The sequence below is a fragment of the Mastacembelus armatus genome, chromosome 14 (assembly GCF_900324485.2).
Source record: "Mastacembelus armatus chromosome 14, fMasArm1.2, whole genome shotgun sequence".
Taxonomy (NCBI): Eukaryota; Metazoa; Chordata; class Actinopteri; order Synbranchiformes; family Mastacembelidae; genus Mastacembelus; species Mastacembelus armatus.
Genome location: NC_046646.1, coordinates 20,511,387 through 20,531,230, shown reverse-complemented (window position 1 = coordinate 20,531,230; position 19,844 = coordinate 20,511,387). Strand labels below are relative to the sequence as shown.

The 19,844-nt window shown below is 38.3% G+C and overlaps 3 protein-coding genes across 6 annotated transcripts; all 3 read left to right on the top strand.

Annotated features, from left to right (window-relative positions):
* Positions 1-283: 283 nt before the first annotated feature.
* Positions 284-5,948, top strand: rnf14 (ring finger protein 14). Of its 2 annotated transcripts, none has more exons than XM_026329230.1 (9): positions 284-345; positions 986-1,144; positions 1,353-1,414; positions 1,886-2,075; positions 2,580-2,950; positions 3,105-3,333; positions 3,831-4,003; positions 4,240-4,370; positions 4,462-5,948. In XM_026329230.1, exons 2-9 carry the CDS (start codon positions 994-996, stop codon positions 4,520-4,522), a joined length of 1,368 nt encoding a protein of 455 aa, XP_026185015.1. In that variant the 5' UTR covers positions 284-345; positions 986-993; the 3' UTR covers positions 4,523-5,948. The 2 variants fall into 2 exon arrangements, with proteins under 2 accessions (XP_026185015.1, XP_026185014.1); XM_026329229.1 differs by having other exon boundaries at positions 1,284-1,414.
* A 2,138-nt stretch (positions 5,949-8,086) lies between these two features.
* Positions 8,087-11,844, top strand: endou2 (endonuclease, polyU-specific 2). The gene is made up of 6 exons (XM_026328861.1): positions 8,087-8,207; positions 8,704-8,809; positions 9,689-9,810; positions 10,349-10,461; positions 10,769-10,922; positions 11,566-11,844. Exons 1-6 carry the CDS (start codon positions 8,106-8,108, stop codon positions 11,827-11,829), a joined length of 861 nt encoding a protein of 286 aa, XP_026184646.1. The 5' UTR covers positions 8,087-8,105; the 3' UTR covers positions 11,830-11,844.
* A 751-nt stretch (positions 11,845-12,595) lies between these two features.
* ndfip1l (Nedd4 family interacting protein 1, like) lies at positions 12,596-18,870 on the top strand. Of its 3 annotated transcripts, none has more exons than XM_026328153.1 (8): positions 12,596-12,769; positions 14,398-14,485; positions 15,238-15,368; positions 16,142-16,201; positions 16,686-16,773; positions 16,974-17,098; positions 17,343-17,409; positions 17,695-18,870. In XM_026328153.1, the coding sequence occupies exons 1-8, from the start codon at positions 12,740-12,742 to the stop codon at positions 17,796-17,798; spliced, it is 693 nt and encodes a 230-aa protein (XP_026183938.1). In that variant the 5' UTR covers positions 12,596-12,739; the 3' UTR covers positions 17,799-18,870. The 3 variants fall into 3 exon arrangements, with proteins under 3 accessions (XP_026183938.1, XP_026183937.1, XP_026183939.1); XM_026328152.1 differs by having other exon boundaries at positions 16,139-16,201; XM_026328154.1 differs by lacking the exon at positions 16,142-16,201 and having other exon boundaries at positions 12,597-12,769.
* Positions 18,871-19,844: the final 974 nt, after the last annotated feature.

Below are 19,844 nucleotides of genomic sequence, written 5' to 3'. Positions count from 1 at the left end.
TACTTTAAATCCGTAATATATTTTATTACACTGAAGCAGAAGTTGTAAATACTGTCATAAAATACATCTTGCAGTCTAAAATAATAAAGATAAATATTTAGAACGATGTTTTCAAATTTTCTTCAGGGTCAGTGAATCAGTGGCACTTATCAGTTCATTGACTGATGCAATAAATAAATGAATGAATACGTAAATGAATAAATAAATAAATAAATAATAGTGCTTTTACAACGGCAGGGCGGGTTTTAGGCTCTGATTGGGCAACTTCTTGTCAATCAAATCTGGCAACACCGCCTCCAGGATGCAGTCGGAGGGCAGGAGTCGCAAGTAGCAGGGTCGGATACGGTAAGAAACGCGTTATGTTGCTGTTGTGCTGTTACTACAAACACAGTGGCTTATTATAGTTTTATTCAGTGAAACAGAAGGTTTGGTTTGAATCGTGCTGCCACACACGGAAAAGTTAAGCGACTGTTTACTTTAGCTAACATTGCTAGTTAGCTTGTATGCTTCTCTCTAATGCTAACGCTATCTGGCTACTAGTTTAACTAAGGCTAATGTTATGTCCTGGACCTAAGTTTGTTAATTTACTACTTATGGCAGCAGTATGTGCTGTGACCTATCGTAGCTACTGTTGAATTGTCATTAAATTTCGCCCACGTCTGATGTCGATAAAGTTAATAAGTGATAGCAGGCGTGCTAACTTTTACGTTATAGCGTAACGCTAGCTAACTTTGGGTACGTTACGTTACGTCACGTTAGCTGCGTGTTTAAACATACCGTGCTCAGCATTTCACTTACAGTCTCTGTGCAAGAGTGCCTCGCTAATAATTGACCACCGTTAGATCAATCAACCAATCGATACTGTAAAAGCTGTTTGTGGTGGCTGGTGGTTGTATTTGGCAGTGCCACATCCATGTTTTGCTCTTGCACTACAGCTGTTTCCTATGGTAGACCTTCCTAAAGATGAATTTGTTTCAATTTGCAGGAATGTAAATGACCGAGAACAAGGAAGCCCAGGAGGACGAGCTGCTTGCATTAGCAAGCATCTATGATGAAGAGGAGTTCCACCGAGCAGAGGCTGCTCAGGGGGGAGAGATCCAGCTCTGTCTGGAGCTCCCTCCTGATTTCAAACTTGTTGTCAAAGGTACAGCTAGTTATACACAGGCCAATTGCAAATTAGGTTTAGTAAGTTCGGTGCTTGGAACAACCCACTGCCAATATCCCTAAGACATATATGTCAGACATACTCTGATAAGGGTTGAAATTGCTCTTGTCTTTTGCAGGAGGGAAGCAAGTTGAATATAGCATTTGCTTTTTACCGCCTTTGATACTTAACTTTGAGCTACCTGCAGACTATCCATCTTCATCCCCACCAATCTTCACCCTCAGCTCTAAATGGATGACCAGAGGACAGGTAAGATTTGTACAAGCTTTAACATAGAACAACTTTAATTTACTTAGCATTGTGATTTTGTTTTGTCTGTAGTAGGGGCAAATTATGTTACACAAACCTTCAGAAACTCCAGCTGGTCAAACTGGTCTAACAAAACAGTTTTAGGATTGACTCCCTATTAATAGACCTAAAAACACTAACCTAGCAACATTAAGGTATACAAACTGTATACTTGTATAAGACAGGGTTCTACAAGTACACTCTCCATTCAGAAGCAATGTGTTGTTGTACTAACCTAATTTCTAGAAAAATATATATTGTGTTTAAATATTTACTATACGTGATAAAGAGTTATCACGTCCCCTCAGCTGACCTGCACATGTTGGCAAATATTTTTGCAAAGTTTCACTCTGAAGAAGTTATTATCCTTTATAAAATGGAATCACTCAAAAGATGTTAATTGTTTATCATTCTTATATTTTACCACTACAGATGAGCTCTCTGTGTAGACGTCTGGATGAGCTATGGGAGGAGAACCAAGGCTGTGAAATTCTCTTCACATGGATTCAGTTCCTCAAAGAGGAGGCTCTGGACTTTCTGGGCATTCAGTCTCCACTTGAAGTCATCAGGGCAGGAAGTAAGACAGCTGTTGAGGGGAGAAAAACCGACCCTGCAGCCACAGGTACAAAATCTGATTTTATCATTTTTATTTTTTTTTCTTGTGTGGCTACATCTACATTTAAGTTAAATTTGAATTTATTCAAGATACCGGCATATTGGCTGTAAAGAGTAAACAATCTCCTTTTATTCAGTTAAGCATAAGTAGAATGAAGAAGTTGATTGGTACAAGTACAAATAGGCTTTTTGCTATTGTGTTACTACTATGAAGAAGATTGGCTGATACCATATATATAGTATAGCACCAGCACTTTCAAACAAGTGCTGTATTTAATTAAACGTATGTCAGTGTGAATAAAATTAAAGGTCATTTGAAATCACCTAATGGAAAAAACAACTTCTTTCCATCAGAGAAATGTTGTTTTGCTATAGTATCTGTTAGGACAGTCATTTTGATGCTGGAAGTGCATGAATTGTGATAACCAACCTGTTATTTATTTATTTATTTACCTATTTAAAAATCGTTCGGTTGTTGAATTAGAATGATTAATTTATCATTTATGTTCAGCGCTGGTACAGTGTGAGACTCATTCTGAGAAATCTGAAACAAAGAAGGAAAAGTCTGAACCACATTTGTCATCATCTTGTGAACTGGACCCTCGAACCGTTCTGTTGATGGACCCACGTGCTGACCTCCTACCTCAACTTTTGGACTTTGATGAGGCACAGCGCCAAAGGGTGTTTGACAGCAAGGTGTTCTGCTGTGGGATTTGCTTTGTGGAGAAGCTGGGATCCAAATGCCTCTGCTTTAAGGAGTGCCAGCATGTCTACTGCAAGGCCTGCATGACTGAATACTTCCAAATCCAAATCCGGGATGGCAATGTTCAGTGCCTTAATTGCCCTGAGCCCAAATGTACTTGTATAGCCACACCACTGCAGGTAAGAAGGCTGTACATAATATACAGTATGTGTGCGCTTTTTTAGAAGAGGCTTTTACTGAATTGCCACACTGCAAATTCTAATCGACTTTGTTTCATGATCCTACCACAGCGAATTCTTCTGTTGCCTCTCAACCTCTGTCTTCATCTTTCAGGTAAAGCAGCTTGTGGATGAGGAGATGTTTGCCCGTTATGACCGTTTACTGCTCCAGTCCAGTCTGGACCTCATGGCTGATGTGGTCTACTGTCCCCGCCAGTCCTGTGGCACTGCTGTTATGGTGGAACCTGACACAACGATGGGCATTTGCTCAGCTTGTCAGTATGCTTTTTGCACACTGTGCAAGCTGGGCTATCATGGTGTCTCTCACTGTAAAATAACTGCAGGTGCTTTTTTTTTACCCTGGTGTTTTTGTTTTATTTGTGTATATACATACATACACACACACACACACACACACACACTTTTATGTCTTTCTGTTTGGCATGAATCAGCTGTCCAAATGCTTCTCAGTTATTCTAAAATGGCATTTTTGTGATTAGCTTGTCAAGAGTAAAATGAGTTAATACTTTGAGGCTATTAAATATTAATTAGTCTTTGAATTTTAAATATTCCTGTTATTGTTACAGTGCAGTTTACTGCAAATCAAAAACATTTAACTAACTAACTAAATTGTAGAGGATATTTTGGTTTTGAAAGCTGAACACATAAAGTTCCTTGTGGAGCCGAAACATAGTTAATGTGGTGTTCTGGTGCTTTAATGGTTAAAAAAAGCTGGTTCAGGAGTTGAATTTAATAAGAATTAGTTAGCACATTTACTACAAGTACATTAACTCAAGTTAACATATGTGGTGTTGTTGCTCTCTGTCTCTCTGTGGCACAGATGAATTGCGTAAGCTCAGAGATGAGTACCTGTCAGCCACATCAGAGGAGAAAAAGTTTATGGAACAACGTTTTGGGAAGAGGGTGATCCAGAAAGCAGTGGAAGAATCTTTTAGCAGAGACTGGCTCAATGAGAACTGCAAGTGTTGCCCGCGTTGTGGAACCAATATACAGGTTTGCCATCGCCCCTTGTTGGTATCTGTACAGTACAACTGGACTAGTGCTCACTGTTGTCCGTGTGTAAATGTTCAGAAGTTCGCCTTCAGTGTTCCAGTAGCCACTCTGATGTAAATAAGCTTTAAAAACTGTTTGTATTGAACCACACTCTCTGTTACTGAAGACTCTTATGTCAGTTTCTACTGATGTCATATGAGTTCTCTCCTGCTAATGCGTTTTCAGTTTTTCTTTAGAAAGTGGATGGCTGTAACAAGATGACCTGTACCTCCTGTAGACAGTACTTCTGTTGGCTGTGCTTGGGTCTCCTCAGCAAAGTCAACCCATACAGTCACTTTAACAACCCACATTCACCCTGTTTCAACCAGTGAGTCATCTGCCTTATTTCCATCGCATTAGTCACTGACACTTGTTCTAGAAAAACACTGGTTGAACATGTCTTTTCTTGCCCTTTTCAGACTCTTCCATGGGGTGGATCTTGATGAAGAAGATGCCTTCTGGAGTGATGAGGAAGACTAAAACCAGTGCAGTACCTCATTAATGTATGTTCTCGTTTGAATGCACTTTATCTCCCTTAACCAACACCTGACATGTTACTTTCACTAGGCCTGCGTTTGCACAACAGTAGCAATAGAACCTTGTACTGTGGTACTATCATTTATGTTTTGAACATTATCAGGCATCCAGGATAAAAATCCTTGATATTAATATATGACAGATGTTATGTATATAAAGTATTCTGTCAGGAATAGCAAGAACAGTTTTTTTTTTTTTTCTCAAGAGAGAAACAGCAGCCGTCTGTTTGTCCCTGTCTTTGTTATAACTGTTCAGAACACATAGTTGGAGATGTGGGTAGAGATTGGATGTCACATCTTTTAAATATGGCAGAGTCATAGGAGGGAACCTTAAATTCAAAACCTTTTAAAAAATTTGAAATTGAGTTTTACTGGGCCATAATGTTCAAAGAGTCGACACTAGGGACACCAAATAAACTCGGTTTAGTAACGTAGAAAAAGGGTTTACAAGTGTTCCAATAAACTAGTGATACAGGGAATTTCCACTGGCTTCATTTGTGATATGAAGTGTCTGTCCTCTGGAATGACACAACTAATAACAACTCAAAGTTGGATATTTAAGTGGCTTCTGTGATTTAACCAAGAGTCTTACACAAACACTGAGGTTTGGTGTAGACTGTTTTGAATGACGTCCAGAATGAGAAACCCTTATAGTATATCTTCCTCAGATAGTGTGCTATTTACAGAATGTACTCTGTAGGTTTCATTTTCAGACTGGGGTTTTCTTTTCAGAGGATTTGAATTTTTTCTTTTTTAAAATTATGTTTAGATTTTCCTTTTGTGAGTTAATTTACAGAAATGTTGGTAATAAGTGTTTAAACATCATATGATAGATGTCGAGCAGATTGGGAAGAATGTTGGTTGTGGGCAGTGTACATATTTGTCCTTTCAAAATGTAATAACGGAGAACACTGCATCAAATGTTCATGACAGCAGATTGTATGATTGGGTGACTGAGGTTTTGATTGTCATGTGGTTGTGTATACTTGGTTGGAAAGAGATGTGTGGTAAACAACTATGGCACTTCTGTTTTTGATTAGGGTTTACTGACACCTTACTTTGTACATTTCAATGTTGCCAAATGTTAGTGGCAGAGAGGCCACAGAATCAATTTGTTTATATTGAAAATTAATTTTGAATAATGTTAACTTATTTTTTTTCTCTCATCTGAAAGGAGACTCTCATGCAGTCAGTTTGAAATTAAACTCGGCATAAAATCTTTTCATTTGTTTTCCATCAAAAATGCAGAATGACTTTATGGATTTCCCATTAATGCAGACCTTCTGTCAATTTATGTCTCATCATCGAAATAATACATGTTCAATTGTATGTGTCAGTCTGTTCCTCAAAATAAATATTGCCACTTATACCATTTTGTCTATTTTATTCATTGGATTTGGGACAGAAATTCACTTTTTGGTCCTAGAATAGTGCAGGTAACTGTAATGATGGTGTATGGATGCAGAAGCATGCTGCAAGGTAATCACATTTTAAGAATAGTAATGAACAATAGTAATTACAAATTCATTTTAACAAAGATTATTTTTGTAACTTACAGAAACAGTACAGACAAAACACCACAGATTCTGACAAACTACCTGTTTCCCCTTCCATTTCATTAAAGAGTAGGTTTTCCCAGGAGAGTCCCCTCTATGTCAATTGATGTGGATGTACAATATTTCTACTGCAATGTTCAGTATGTGGTATAATTTTGCCGTGGGTTTCTCAAATCCATACATCTCCAATAAGAGCCACATTTAGGTTTCGCAGAATTTTAACTTATGTCATCTTTAAATGAGATATTACAGTAAAACACTGAATTAACTGAAATGCTTTATTACATTGATTTCTCCCTGGGTTTATTCCAGATATTCAGAGGCTTTTTTTTTTTTTTTTTTTTTACCAAATGAAATTACTTTGTGTTTGATGAAAAAGAAATACTCTCTGCAATGTTTTAAATACTCTACACTCCTCTAAAACATCTTATTACCTGAAATATGACCCACATTTACCCTGTAATCCAGAGGTTATGGTGTGACAGACAGAGAAACAATAAAGTACTAAAGAAACAAAGAGCCCACGTTTCAAACTGAGACTGAAAAGAGACGACAACATGGTGTAATCCCTTTGGCTAGAGTTGCTGACAGGGGATAACCCTTTAAAATGCCCCCTCTCTCCTGTCCCATTCCCTGCATCACGCTCTCTGTTCAGCCCCTGCCTGTCTTTCTCCATACACTGACTGATTGACTGGACTGTTACTATGCCTGTAAAGACACCTGCTCTCAGAAACACAGGAAACCACCTCGAGCAGCAGCATCTGACCAGCACTGAGAACCATTGACCCTTTACCCATCACCTCAGCACCTAACCATAAAGCAGGTCGAGACGCAAAGGAAAAAGGTTAGTGGATTTTGAAGTGGTGGCTGATGGGATGTAGCCTGGGGCTTGGATGGTGATGATGAAGTTCCTAGAGTTTAGTGTCATGGAGGTGTGATCTGTTGTCAGCCATGTTTTTGTGGACTGCAGTAGTGTCAGGTTAGTGAGTGTTGAGCTGGAAGGATCAACTCGGTCTGGATTGGGGAGCTGTTGTGCTTTGACAATGCTTTGAACTATCACAGGGCCACATTATCTTTGTGATAGCCTAGTGGCTCATTGTTTTGTAATTATGTGTAAAATTATTGCTGTTGTGGTCTCAGGGAACAAGGTTGTGATGAAGTTGAGATTTCTTAATAGACTGCTTGTTGAATTTGCCATCATGGTGGTGTATGAATTAGAATATAAGAAAAGACGCATTGCAGATTTCTTGTACTTGAAGGCTGTACAGGGTTACACTTGGTGTGTGTGTGTGTGTTTCTAGAATCACAGATGCCAATAGAATTTACAGCATTATAAAAACAGATTCAGTTAATTACACTAAAAGTCCTATTTTATCCACTAGGTGTCAGCGCAGCATCAGATATACAGATAGAACTGATTTCCAAAGGAACCAACCGACTGCCAGTCTATGACCTAAGAAAGAATTGATTTGTTTGTTGTAAAGTATTAACTTGTTAGATTTCACAGTGATATCAGTTTCTCATATAACTACTGTTCACTCATGCCAAGAGATAAATAAAATGTCGCAATGAGAACTAACGTGTTTAAAGTTGGATGTGAGGTACTGTCTGCTAAGCCGCATGTTGTCAACACATTAAAACATCCACTTTTCCCAGATTTACAAAAAAGTTACAAAATTTGAAGCTTGAAAAAGTTCAGTGTTTATGAGCCACCGAGGAGACATTTGCTCATTAGTGGCTGTAATTAGACAAATTAACAGATGGTGTGAAACTACTGTGACACAGTGATATTGAACCAGTACCTGAAATAAATTCTTAGCAGAATAAATGTGTTTGTGTGACTGTCCACCATTGAATCTCATTGTAAAACCTTTTTCATTCAGATTAACACCAAGACTTGCATTAATGTTTCCTGTTAGAAACCTACTGAGACCAAACCAGCCACAGCAGGACCAAACACACAGTTGTATCATGATTGAGAGCGACAAAGAGCTGTCAGCCATGGTGCAGGAGCTATGGGACAACGATATCAACAGACTCCAACCTGGAAAAGACTACAGGATTTCTCTGCAGGTGCACTGCACATACACACACACACACACACACACACACACACTAAACTGCCACCTCAGACAGAACATTTTTAATGCTGTTTATGGTCAATAATTTTTCAGCAGTAACTCTTTATTTGCATTATGTAACAGTTTCTCTAGTAGATTCTGCTGTCCCTGGGCCAGTCTGTCTCTTGCAGGGAATTTACAATAAGTGATACTTTGCTAATGGTACTGTAATTCAGCCATAAAGACATTATAATTGTGTTGGGTGACATCGTTATTAAAGCAGCATACCAGGATGAATTTTGTTCAGACAGATTGTCGTACCTACTGTCAATACTTCCATTTTGTGAAACTAGCTCAGACTGAACACAAAAAGCTACTGCAAGTCTAGGAAAAAAGCACCTGATGAGCAGCATATTAAGATTTTATGGGAAAACAGAAGGTAGTGAACCTACATAAACAATTTGCACAAGTCAAATTTCCATGTTTGAGTGATTCTGTCCTTGCTGCAGGGCAAAGCTGGAGACAATATGACCATCAGCGACAACAATGACGGAGCAGGATATCCTCTGTTTACATTTGTCGATGAGAACATTTTCAAAAAGGAGACTTTTTTAGGTAAGTGCATGAGGTTAGAGAATGTTTTTGAGGAGCAGTACACAAAGCTGTTTTTGAAAATGAACTGCAAAATCATAATCATAATCATTTCACTTCATTTTTAGTCAGATGATATATCTTCTATCTTCTATCTGAATGTTCAGTGTTTTCGTGTTTCTGTGGGATGAGGCTGGAGCATCCAGAACTGGATTTTTCTGGATGTAGCACCAGTCTGTTACCGCATCTTATGTAACTGCTGTGTCAAAAATGTTTGAATTGACTATTTGCACTTTTTACTATTTGCACATTTCACTGCACAGTTTGTCAGCTACCCTCGGTGTCGCCTTCTGTCAGGGTAAAGCTTTTCATACTCATAAGCTCCTTATGACAAACAGCAGCATGTTGCATAATCATGTAGAGTTCACTGCATTGAAAAAGATGCTCGTCTGTAACCACTATCTTCTAGTTCTAATCTTCCTCTGCATAACAGCTGAAGCACATTTCCTTCTGCTGAGTTTTGTCTTTTGATGTATCCACACATGTATCTTGTGCAGCAGTGCATGTTTCAGTCCAAAGATGATAGAATAATCAAATCTAATTCTAGAGACATAAATAGGATATCACACTATCAGTCAGTCTAAGAGAGACAGGCTGACGAGATGATGGCTTTCATGCTCACTGTGTAGAGATACAGATCAGAGCTTTGAGATTTTATCTGTCTATAGTTTATTGAGCTGGAAGTTTCTGTATCTTCCTCTGCTGCATTATCTTCAAAACTGTCATTATATACATGTTTCTAAGATTAGACAGTGCTTAAATATGTTTTGAAAGATTACAATATATATTGTCTTGCACTGAACAAAACCATCTTTTGAAGACTGTATGCATTTGTTTCTGCAGCCTTTATCTCCCTGTTGGATAACTACGAGAGTGACGCTGGAGAGCCAGAAATTGTAACTGCTGAAGAGGTGGCAGAGAACTACAAGTTTCTGGACTCTGTCATTCAGACCCCCACTATGAAGGTACCCGTGGGGACTTTTGGAAATAAAGCCATACCATCTTCCTGTGGCTCACAAAGGCCAATTTATTTAATTAATGAGAACTTATTAAGAGTTGCTTAATTATTTAAATAGTCATATAATACACCTAAACTGGCTTTTACAGTTATTAAATGATCACTTTTATTACCCATATTTGAAAATGTCTGTTTTTATACAGTGGGGAAAATAAGTATTTGACCCCCTGCTGATTTTGTAAGTTTGCCCACTTACAAAGAATTGAATTAATTTTTATGGTAGATTTATTTTAACAGAGAGAGGTAGCTCCCTCCACAGCATTTCTATAGGATTGAGATCTGGAGACTGGCTAGGCCACTCCATGACCCCATTGTTCTTCTTCTTGAGCCAGTGCCTGGTTGCTTGGTTAGTATGTTTTGAGTCATTGTCACTCTGGAAAACCCATCCACAATCCATCTTCACTCTTCTGGCTGAGCGATGGAGGTTCTCGTCTAAGACACATGTAAAATAATTTTAGATAGCAAACATTTCTGTTTGGTTGCAGATAGCCCATAAATACCTGGTAGAGAAGCACCTCTCTCCCGAGAATGAGACACAGTTTAAGGAGCAGCTGTACAGGATCTGGTTTGAACTCTATGCGAGGAGAGGATCCAGCAGGTGGGTGGAATCTGGCACAGCACCTGAATGTAAGTTCACCAGTGGAATCTGGGGGCGTGATGTTAAACTCACTCAGTGTCATACATCCTGTCAGCATCACTGTGAAAATGTTTATTTGGTACATTGTTCAGAACGGACTCATCCACCAAACACCTTACTGTGTCCAAACAGGACATGACTTCATAAACTTTGGTAATTTTATTTTTTTATATTTCAGCATGTAACAAGTGAGCAAGATCTTTTAGACAGAACAGCATCTGACCACATATGTTCGTGGTGTGATGTTCTCATTTCTGTCTCCCGCCAGGCCAGACTCCTCAGGGTTTGAACATGTGTTTGTTGGAGAGACGAGAGGAGGCCGGACTGTCATCGGCTTTCACAACTGGATCCAGCTCTACCTGCAAGAGAAGCTGGGACACATCGACTACAAAGGCTACAGCGTCAATGCAAATTCACCCCAGGTACACTGTTCTTATGAGTTTCTGGCTTTAACCAAAATGTATATAGTACAGTGTACACAATATGCATCATACAGGCATATATGAGGCTTTGTATCTGTGCTCAGCTCAGTGACAATAAAGTTGAACCTAATCTAATCTAATCTAGGATGTTTTTGCTACACTGGTGGACAAAGTTGCTTGTTTCAAGCAAAAGAAAATTCATTTTGAAAATCCCATATGTAAGTTTCAAAATATCATGCAACATACAGGAACAACAGGAAAAGGAAATAGAGTAAAGTTTATGTGTTTTAAAAAATATTAAACATAAACCAAACTAAAATAAGTGTTCTTTTCTTGGTGAAAACAGGATTCTATTTGTTTAACATAAGATGTCAAACATTGACAGAAGGTTAATGTCTAATTTAATGTCTTACTTTCACTTTCTGCTTTCAAGATGTATTTCTCTTTTTCAAGACTAATTATAATATGCTGCCACCTTAAAAGCCTGTTTCAGTGTCACATTTCTCTTTCTGCTCACTTCTGTCTTTCCAGTGTCCTCTCCTAGGACTGATGAGAACAAGCCCTGAGCAGCTTTTGTCAGACAGTCCTCCTTATTTCACCATCCTCTCTTTCATTTTCCTTTTCCTTTTTTCTCTCACTGCAGCCTGACGAAAACAAACACATCCTGGCACTACAGTTCAGCTGGAAGAATGGTATAAAGCCCAAGGGCAGCATCTTCATTGGTGTCAGTCCAGAGTTCGAATTTGCTCTCTACACTCTGTGTTTCCTCACCTCGCCGAACGAGCGTGTCAAAGTCCAGTTCAGTTTCTATGATGTGGAGATAGTTTGCCACCACTACAACCAAAAGCACATAGGCACCACCTACCCTGTACTCCTTAGGTACCAGAGCAACCTGAGTAGAGATTAAATTGAGATATCAACACTTGAGCTTGCACCCAAAGTGTAGCGGGTATTGTTATTGTCTTTTTATTTTAGATGACGATACAATAAATCCTCACAAGACCCACTTGCATTTGTCTTCCTTTTTATTGCCATTCCAAAGAATCAAACTCTATATCCACAATATTTACAACATGTAACTCAGAGTTATCAACTAAGTATCCACCACTATGGTGCAGTTAAAACCCCCTAAACAGTCGCCATCTGAAACACAGAGATGTCAATATGACTATTACAGTCAGCAGATTAGTGAGCTGATAGTGGGAGTGGATCTATTTATACAAGCAAATCTGGAGAAACCTGGTGTTTTCAAGGCAATGGCAGAAAAAAAACATTTTTTTTTAAATTTATGAATGGGACAAAACGCCACGTTTTGTGTGGATGACAGGTAACCGTGTTATTTTAAATTTCATGGTTGTTTCCCTTTAATTCAAACGGGGGTTATAGAGGGTTTTGTTGTACCTAATGACGTCATTGGTTAAACGAGAAAGAGTTGAGTCAAGTTAACTAGAGTACGTTTCAAAATAAAAGCGTCGCAGCTGTCTTAAAATGGTCTCTATGAGGACAAAATGACTGGATTGTTGGTAATAATGAAGGCTACGCATTACTTTGAGAGAAAAACATATGTGCAATGGCGCTCTGTATGGTAAAGCTTAGCAATTTGATTCTGTTGGTCAGTTTTATTTTATTTTATTTTGTCCACCACTCAGACAGGAAGTGCTATGTTGTTCCGTAACGAACAGCTTGACAGTAGTGTGTTCAGGAAGAAGCAGTTTTTTGTTGTGGCGAGGACCGAGTTTACAGTTTTGAGCTGTTACATAATTTTCGATTTCTCTGGGTGTCCTGGTCGTTGTTGATTCCAAGTCGTTCCCATCGGAATGGCCGAACCGACCACCGCATATCAACAGGTAACGTTACGAGAGCACTGTGTGTTTTAATGGGTAACTAACTAGCTAGCTAACACAATAAATATAACCTAAATCATTGTTACACGTTGACGTTAGCTTATGTGTATACAGCTGGGATTGTGAAGCTAATGGTTAATGATATAGTTAGTCTCTTGGGTGTGTACAGTTGGGTGTTACCTTGACGCTAGTTGGTTTTAGTCTCCTAAACACGACGGTTTCGTATTCAAGGAAAACAAGTGCGTTGTTATTTCATAGCCGGAAACTGGCTGGGGTTAGCATATTTGCTAAACTCACGCTAACGATAACATTTACTTATTATTACTTATTAATTATCTTAAATGTGTATTTATTGTTGTTTTTGGGAACTTAGCGAGTGTCGAGTTATGTCAAGAAAGCTTGTCAGCTAAATGTTTTTTTAGCTAACTAGTTAGCTAGTTAACTAGCAGTGTTAGCTAAAGTCAACGTTAACGCAGCTTTAGTTACGCTTTGGATAATGGCCCGTAAATTACTGTCAGTGTGCACTACTTAAAAGTAAAAATACATCACTGTAAGAAGTATTACAAGTAAAAGTCTTACATTCAAAGTGTTGTAGAAGGTCGGTTTTTATTATGTGGACGTTAGCTAAGTTATATCAGCTAGTTAGCTAATGTTAGCGCTAACGATACTGGAACAAAATTTGTAAATAAGCATTTTACTTTTCGCCGATTTGAACAAATTCAGCTAATTTGTCCGGTTGGGCAGTTCAATGTTTGATCTTAATTGGAGATTATAATAATTGTAATCTTAAAGCAACTGGGCACATTTAGTATTTCAGCCTGTTTTTAATCCACATGGGTGTGTTTTGAAGCAAGTACGTTACATCACTGGCAGTTCGTGAGTCATCTAATTTAGAAATTGCTTTGTAGCGCTGACAGTCATTATTAAATGTCTGATCATGCAGTAATAATTATAAATAATTGCAGTAATAATTAATGTGCAGACACTGGAGACTGCTCAGTTATGATCTGTAGGTACCTCTCAGTGCAGCAGGTATCTAAGTACTTTAGGCTTCCATTTACTGTGACTTTTACTGTAATGTAATCTTAAGAGTTTATAGCTGGATGTTAGTTCTTTTCTAGGAAATTGGATGAAACTGTGGATCCTGTAAAGTACCTTCACCAAGGGAAAAAATGTCAGTTTAAAATGTGTTTTGTATAACCCACCAGTAATTTACATCTGTGTAAGCCTAGTCTTACAGTACAACATCATGAAACTAAAAATATTAACTGATCAAATGTTTTTGTTGTTGTTGTTTTAAAGATTGTGTTTAACTGAATCAGAAATAATTGTCAGTTACTTTGTCTGAAGTGACAGACAAACCTGTGTTTCCTGCTTTCAATAAGAGAAAGAAAAACACATGGTTCGTTCTTATTTCTCTTTTTTCTTGATCATGTGTACTTAAACTTCTTTTTGAGATGTGCCCTGTTTTACTTACTCTTCTTTGATTGATTGATACATTATTTCTAAGCTGCTTTAAGGGGCTAGGATGCTGCAATAGTCATTTGACTCTACACAGATTTGAATGAAAAACAGTCCATTGTGCTAGTAACCTTAACTAAACCAAGGTGTGGTTATTTTACCTCCCACAGCTGTCCAATGAGGAGGACCCAGAGGAGAGTTCACATTTAGCAGCCGATGCTCCACCCCCATATAGCAGCATCACAGTGCACGATGCTGGTAAGACCAATACTCATCCAGAGGTTGAGATCATGTGTAATGGTGGCACATTAGGGAATCATATTTATGTCTGGCTACATGGGGAAACCTGAAGTAGTTCCAAAATTATAAACAAACTGCCAGCTAAAAACATGTATTTGAAATCATATCAATGTTAATGTTTATGTAATTTGGTTGATCATTGCTTTAGTTACTCTAATTTAGCATCAAAGATGATACATTGGACAAAAAAATGACTTTTTTTTAACAACTGTTCATTTACAAAGGTCTTTGAGTATTTTGGTATAATTTTGAACTCATACATGTTTAATCAACTTCTGGGATTGTTCTGAATTTTATAATGTTCATTTATTGTTGACATTTTTAGACATATGTAAATTCATTTTTATATTTATGGTTGTGATCAAAGTCAAAGTTGTTGTACTGGACTATTCTACATTCTTTCTCATATTAGGTACATGAAAGAAAATTAAGGGAACATCATGTCTATAATATAGTTCACTACAACACAATCAGTAGGGTCTCAATGCTTAAACATGTATTTGAATGAATACGTCTGTGACAGTATTAAAAAAACCCCACAAAATTACAGGCATCATCAAAGTAGACCTTTTTGTGTTGGATTGCATTAGATTGTGTAGATACAGAAGATACATTAGCCACTGAGTGTAAATGTGTGATGTTGGTAGCAGTCTGCTATCTGTCCACTTAAAATAAGGCTGTGTATCACTAAGATAATGTTTCTTCTTCAGCCTACTTTGACTATAAAGAAGATGGGGTTTTCCCCAAGCCTCCGTCATACAACGTAGCAACTACGCTACCTTCCTATGATGAAGCAGAAAGAACTAAAGCTGAGACTACTGTTCCCCTGGTAACTGGAAGAGTGAGTGTCTTATTTTTTTTTCCTTTTTGCCTGCGGTCTCACTATGCATATACCCGAACACATACACCCACATTAGTTTGTACCCAAACATTTCCTGTGTTTGTGAGGCAGGAAATGCTTATTACCCCTATACAGAACTTTATGTTTGTGATTTTCAATTTTGATTGTGTGTTTTCTATATGAACTCTTTTTATGTTCATTATCTATATCAGGGGAAACTAGCCCATGTTTCTTAAGGTGCCAGCTAGCCCTGCCCTACTCACTGCTGATTACCTGAATCAGGTTGGTTCACCGAAAACAAGCAGGGCAGTGGTTCTCAAGGACCAGGCTTGGGCACCCGTGTTGTGGAGCTAATCACTCACAGGGACACAATCATATCCACACCTACAGGTTATTTATAGTCACATGTGAAAAGTTGTCAGAAAGGTAATGACACATTTGCTCAAAGAAACTTTTATGTACTTTTATTAAAATTTATGTTTCCTTTCCAGTAACTATATAGTTTCTTTGCAGTGAATGGATACAATGCAATTGATGCCTGAGGATGTCATAAATGAAACCTATCTCTGTGGCTGTCTCACTTGTTTATTCATACATACTTTGCTTGTCTTAAAATTGTAAAAGAAACAAAACACCTTATGCACTGAACAATGACAGCTACTCTCTGACCTCTAGTGGTCAGTGTGATGCATTGCGCCTAATTGCATGTGGTGCCACCCTGTTTGATTGCTGGTGTTGTGTTTCTCTGCCACACACTGCCTTGCTCTCAGCAGCAGCCTCAGCACAGGGGATGCCTGGAGACTTTTGATGATGTAATTCGCAGTTCACTGGAGGTAACTGGGAAGGGTCTGAGGAGAATGTATGTTGAGAACTAGTGAATTTGGTCCTCGTTTGCTGTGTGAAAACACAGGTGTACATACTGTGTGTATGTATTTGGTACCCCACCCTTCTGTGTGTTTGTGTATTTAGAGCGCTTACTAGTGGTTAGTTGATAGTCATACCCAATCCACTGGTCCTCCTGATGTCCTCCTGACTGACTTCAGACCACTGGGTAAAGAGACAATGACAGTGGGCTTGCTGTGTTGTGATGTTTTCATTGGTTTGTTGGATGTTTGTGGTGAATTCTCTATTTGTTGCCAGCAAAGTTTGGTTTCCAGTAGCACGTACTTGCCCGTGCTTAATCACATTCTCTCTGGTCTTAGTCACTGTATTGTATTTGTACAGTTTTAAGCACACAATTCTAAATTTGTTAAAATAAAGCAAATGTACTAGTGTGGTCAGTACACTGGAAAATCTGTTTTGCTTTATTTATCTCAGGATGAAGAGTTTGTGAGCAGAGATGACTTTGAGGATGCAGATCAGCTGAGGATAGGGAATGACGGGATCTTCATGCTCACTTTCTTCAGTTAGTTACTCAGACTCCCTATGTTTTTTTTTTTTAATTTCTTATAATACCCTTGTTCCTTTATCATCAGCTCTCCTCTTTCTTCATTTATGCATAAATGACATCTTTTTTTTTTTGAACTACAAATTAATGAAATTTTATTTCCTGGCTTTACACACTTTTTTTCTGATGATACTCACTCTCTTTTCCTGTCTGTTCAGTTGCATTCCTCTTCAACTGGATTGGTTTCTTCCTGTCTTTCTGTTTGACCACATCAGCAGCTGGCCGCTACGGGGCCATCTCTGGCTTTGGCCTCTCCCTCATCAAATGGATCCTCATTGTCCGGGTATAAGCCCACACACAAACAGACATTACGCAGCACACATACAAACACAAACAGCTCAGAAGTCCCAAACACCACCCCAGTATTCTGATGCTGTTTTTGTAGTGTTTGGCCTGTTGTCCATTTCCTTTAAGTTCTCTTCTCCACTTTTTCATTCACTTATAAAATGCAGTGCTCATTTGAGTGAAACCAGTGCAGGTCGTTTTTATTCTAAGCACTCATATTTGTTGTTCTGTTGGATTTCTAGTTCTCCACATACTTCCCAGGTTACTTTGATGGACAGTACTGGCTGTGGTGGGTGTTCCTGGTGTTTGGTAAGCAGCCAATTAAAATAGCAAAGCAAGTGGTTTTGTTTTGCCTGTGACACATTCTGCTCTCTGTAGCTTATTGTGTAAATATTTTGCAGACTAGAAGGATAACCTTAACCTTAATTATCCCACAAGTCATGGGTTAGTAAGACTATTGTTGTATGTTCATGCAGATTTATATGGTAAAAACAATATAAGTTTTGTCTTGTCAATATTTTATTCTTTGAACTTAATTTCTTAGAAACTTAGGCACTACTCTACAATCTCATGGTCCCATTTTTACTTCTTCAGGTGTCTTGCTCTTCCTCCGAGGATTCATCAACTATGCTAGAATTCGCAAGATGGCTGACAGCTTCTCTACCCTGCCCCGCACTCGAGTCCTCTTCATTTACTGAGCCCACAAATGCTGAGGTTCCATCGTTTTTCTCTCTTTCAATGAGTCATAGTCTGTTTTGATTTAATCAAAACAAAAGAAATGATTTTTTTTTTTGCTTCACAAGATTTGGACATCTCTTGTCCCCATTTGGACTAAAATAGCAAATTCTGAGAAATCTGTAAAACCTTACAGTTGTCAGTGGTGAACTGTCAAGTGCTATTTGCAGTTATGAAATGTGTGATGTATAAATGAATGCCTTATTCACTGTTGTACTGTCAGTTGGTAGCAGCAGCATGCACAGTCCTATTTAGCCACCAGGGGGCAGACTTGTTTGTGTTATGTTTTTCCATGCCTCTTCAAATGAATTCATTTGTATAGAAAAGTGTGGGTCTCCGCCTGGGAGTCACTGGGTAATTTTCGGGTTATGGGTTGAGTTACACTGTATAATATGAATAATATCTTTAAATTAGCAGATTAATGTGCTTTTACATGTATATAATTCAATTAATGCAAGATTGAAAAGGGAAATTTTCATGTTTGTGGGCTGTAAAAGGTTGAGGACCACTTGTAATGAAGATCAGGGGCTGGAATTCCCCCCTAAAGCTTTTCTCCTCATGTATTTAAGATTTGTCTGTACTCTGTGTATTCACGAATGTTCTTTTTCCATATGTACCATATATGTATTTCAGTAGAGGGATGAGGATGCAGAGATGTAGCCAGGAGTGGAGCTTCTTAAACAGGCTGAGGGTCACTGGCTTAGTCTGAAGATGTTAGTCTTTTAGAGAATTCAGATGTGCAATCAGATGTGTTTGCTCAAATAATTGATTCCATTGTCCTATCTTAGTCACTGGCACCCCATTGGTTTACACTGAAGAAAAAATGATTGTATTTCCAGATGTGATTTAGAAACCCTGCCCTAAAAAGAACAAGGAATATATTATTTCAGATCAGACACTTGTATTTGAAGAATGAAATAATTCATTCTTTGTATGTTTATCCTCATTTTAGTGGAAGTGGAATCTTTATTTTTTATTTCAGGAATTTTAAATGTCTGGCTTGTAAAATGTTTTGAATTAAACTGGAAAAAGTACGTTTTGGTACTGAGCTATTATCAAAAGGTCGTAGACTTCCTGTGAAAACATTTTACATAATGTTTGACACAACAGCCGTTGTGGTTTTGTTGGTTTTTAGGCTGGAGTATACCAGTTCCTCTCAGTTGGCTCACCACAACAACTCTGTCATAAAGGCTGATGGTTGGCAGAGGCTATACTGACTAGAATATAGGAGCTACATGCAGACACCAGTTGTACTAGTGTAATTTTACTAGCAGATGCTTATATAGATTTGTATTATGAGCTCTGATAAATCCTGTTTTTGGTAGAAAAATCATTTCAAAGTTTGAACAGTTTTTATTTGAATTCAGTCTCACCTTGATACTCTTGCTGGACTTCATTTTAAACATAAGCTACAGTTTTTGCTATTTTAGATTGTGGCTGGGGTTGTGGATGTTTTCAAAAGGTTTACGGTCCAATGGTCTTCAGCTACAGAGAGAGGAAGCCTAGCTGACCGTGACTGAGATGAGACATGCTAAATTTAACGCACGGGACATGGTGTGTGCACAGGAATTGACATGATTTACTGGCAGTGGCTAATCATACATGTCAGCAGTGGTTTTCTCTTTGATTAGAAGTTTGGTCAGAAGGTTAAAGGTCCCCGCACCTGGAAGGCATCTCACCAACTGAAGCAGTCTTGTCACTGGAAACTTATTGTCACAGTGTCACATCGTTGTACAGGCCTCCCCACCTGATTGTAGCTAGATATTGGCCTCTAGTGGTGCTCAGTTGACATGACATTGGTTCCATTCAGGTCAACTGTCCAAAGACCAAGGGGGAAATGTTGCTCTCAATGCCCTAGAAAGATAATATTACAGGACATGAACAATCTGTTTCCAAGAGCAAAACATAGAAATAAGGGAAACCATATTCACACTTTGAAAGTCTGACATGTTCAGCCTTCTGGTAGGTACGTCTGCATACAGGAAAGATTATTTGTATACTTTTACTAG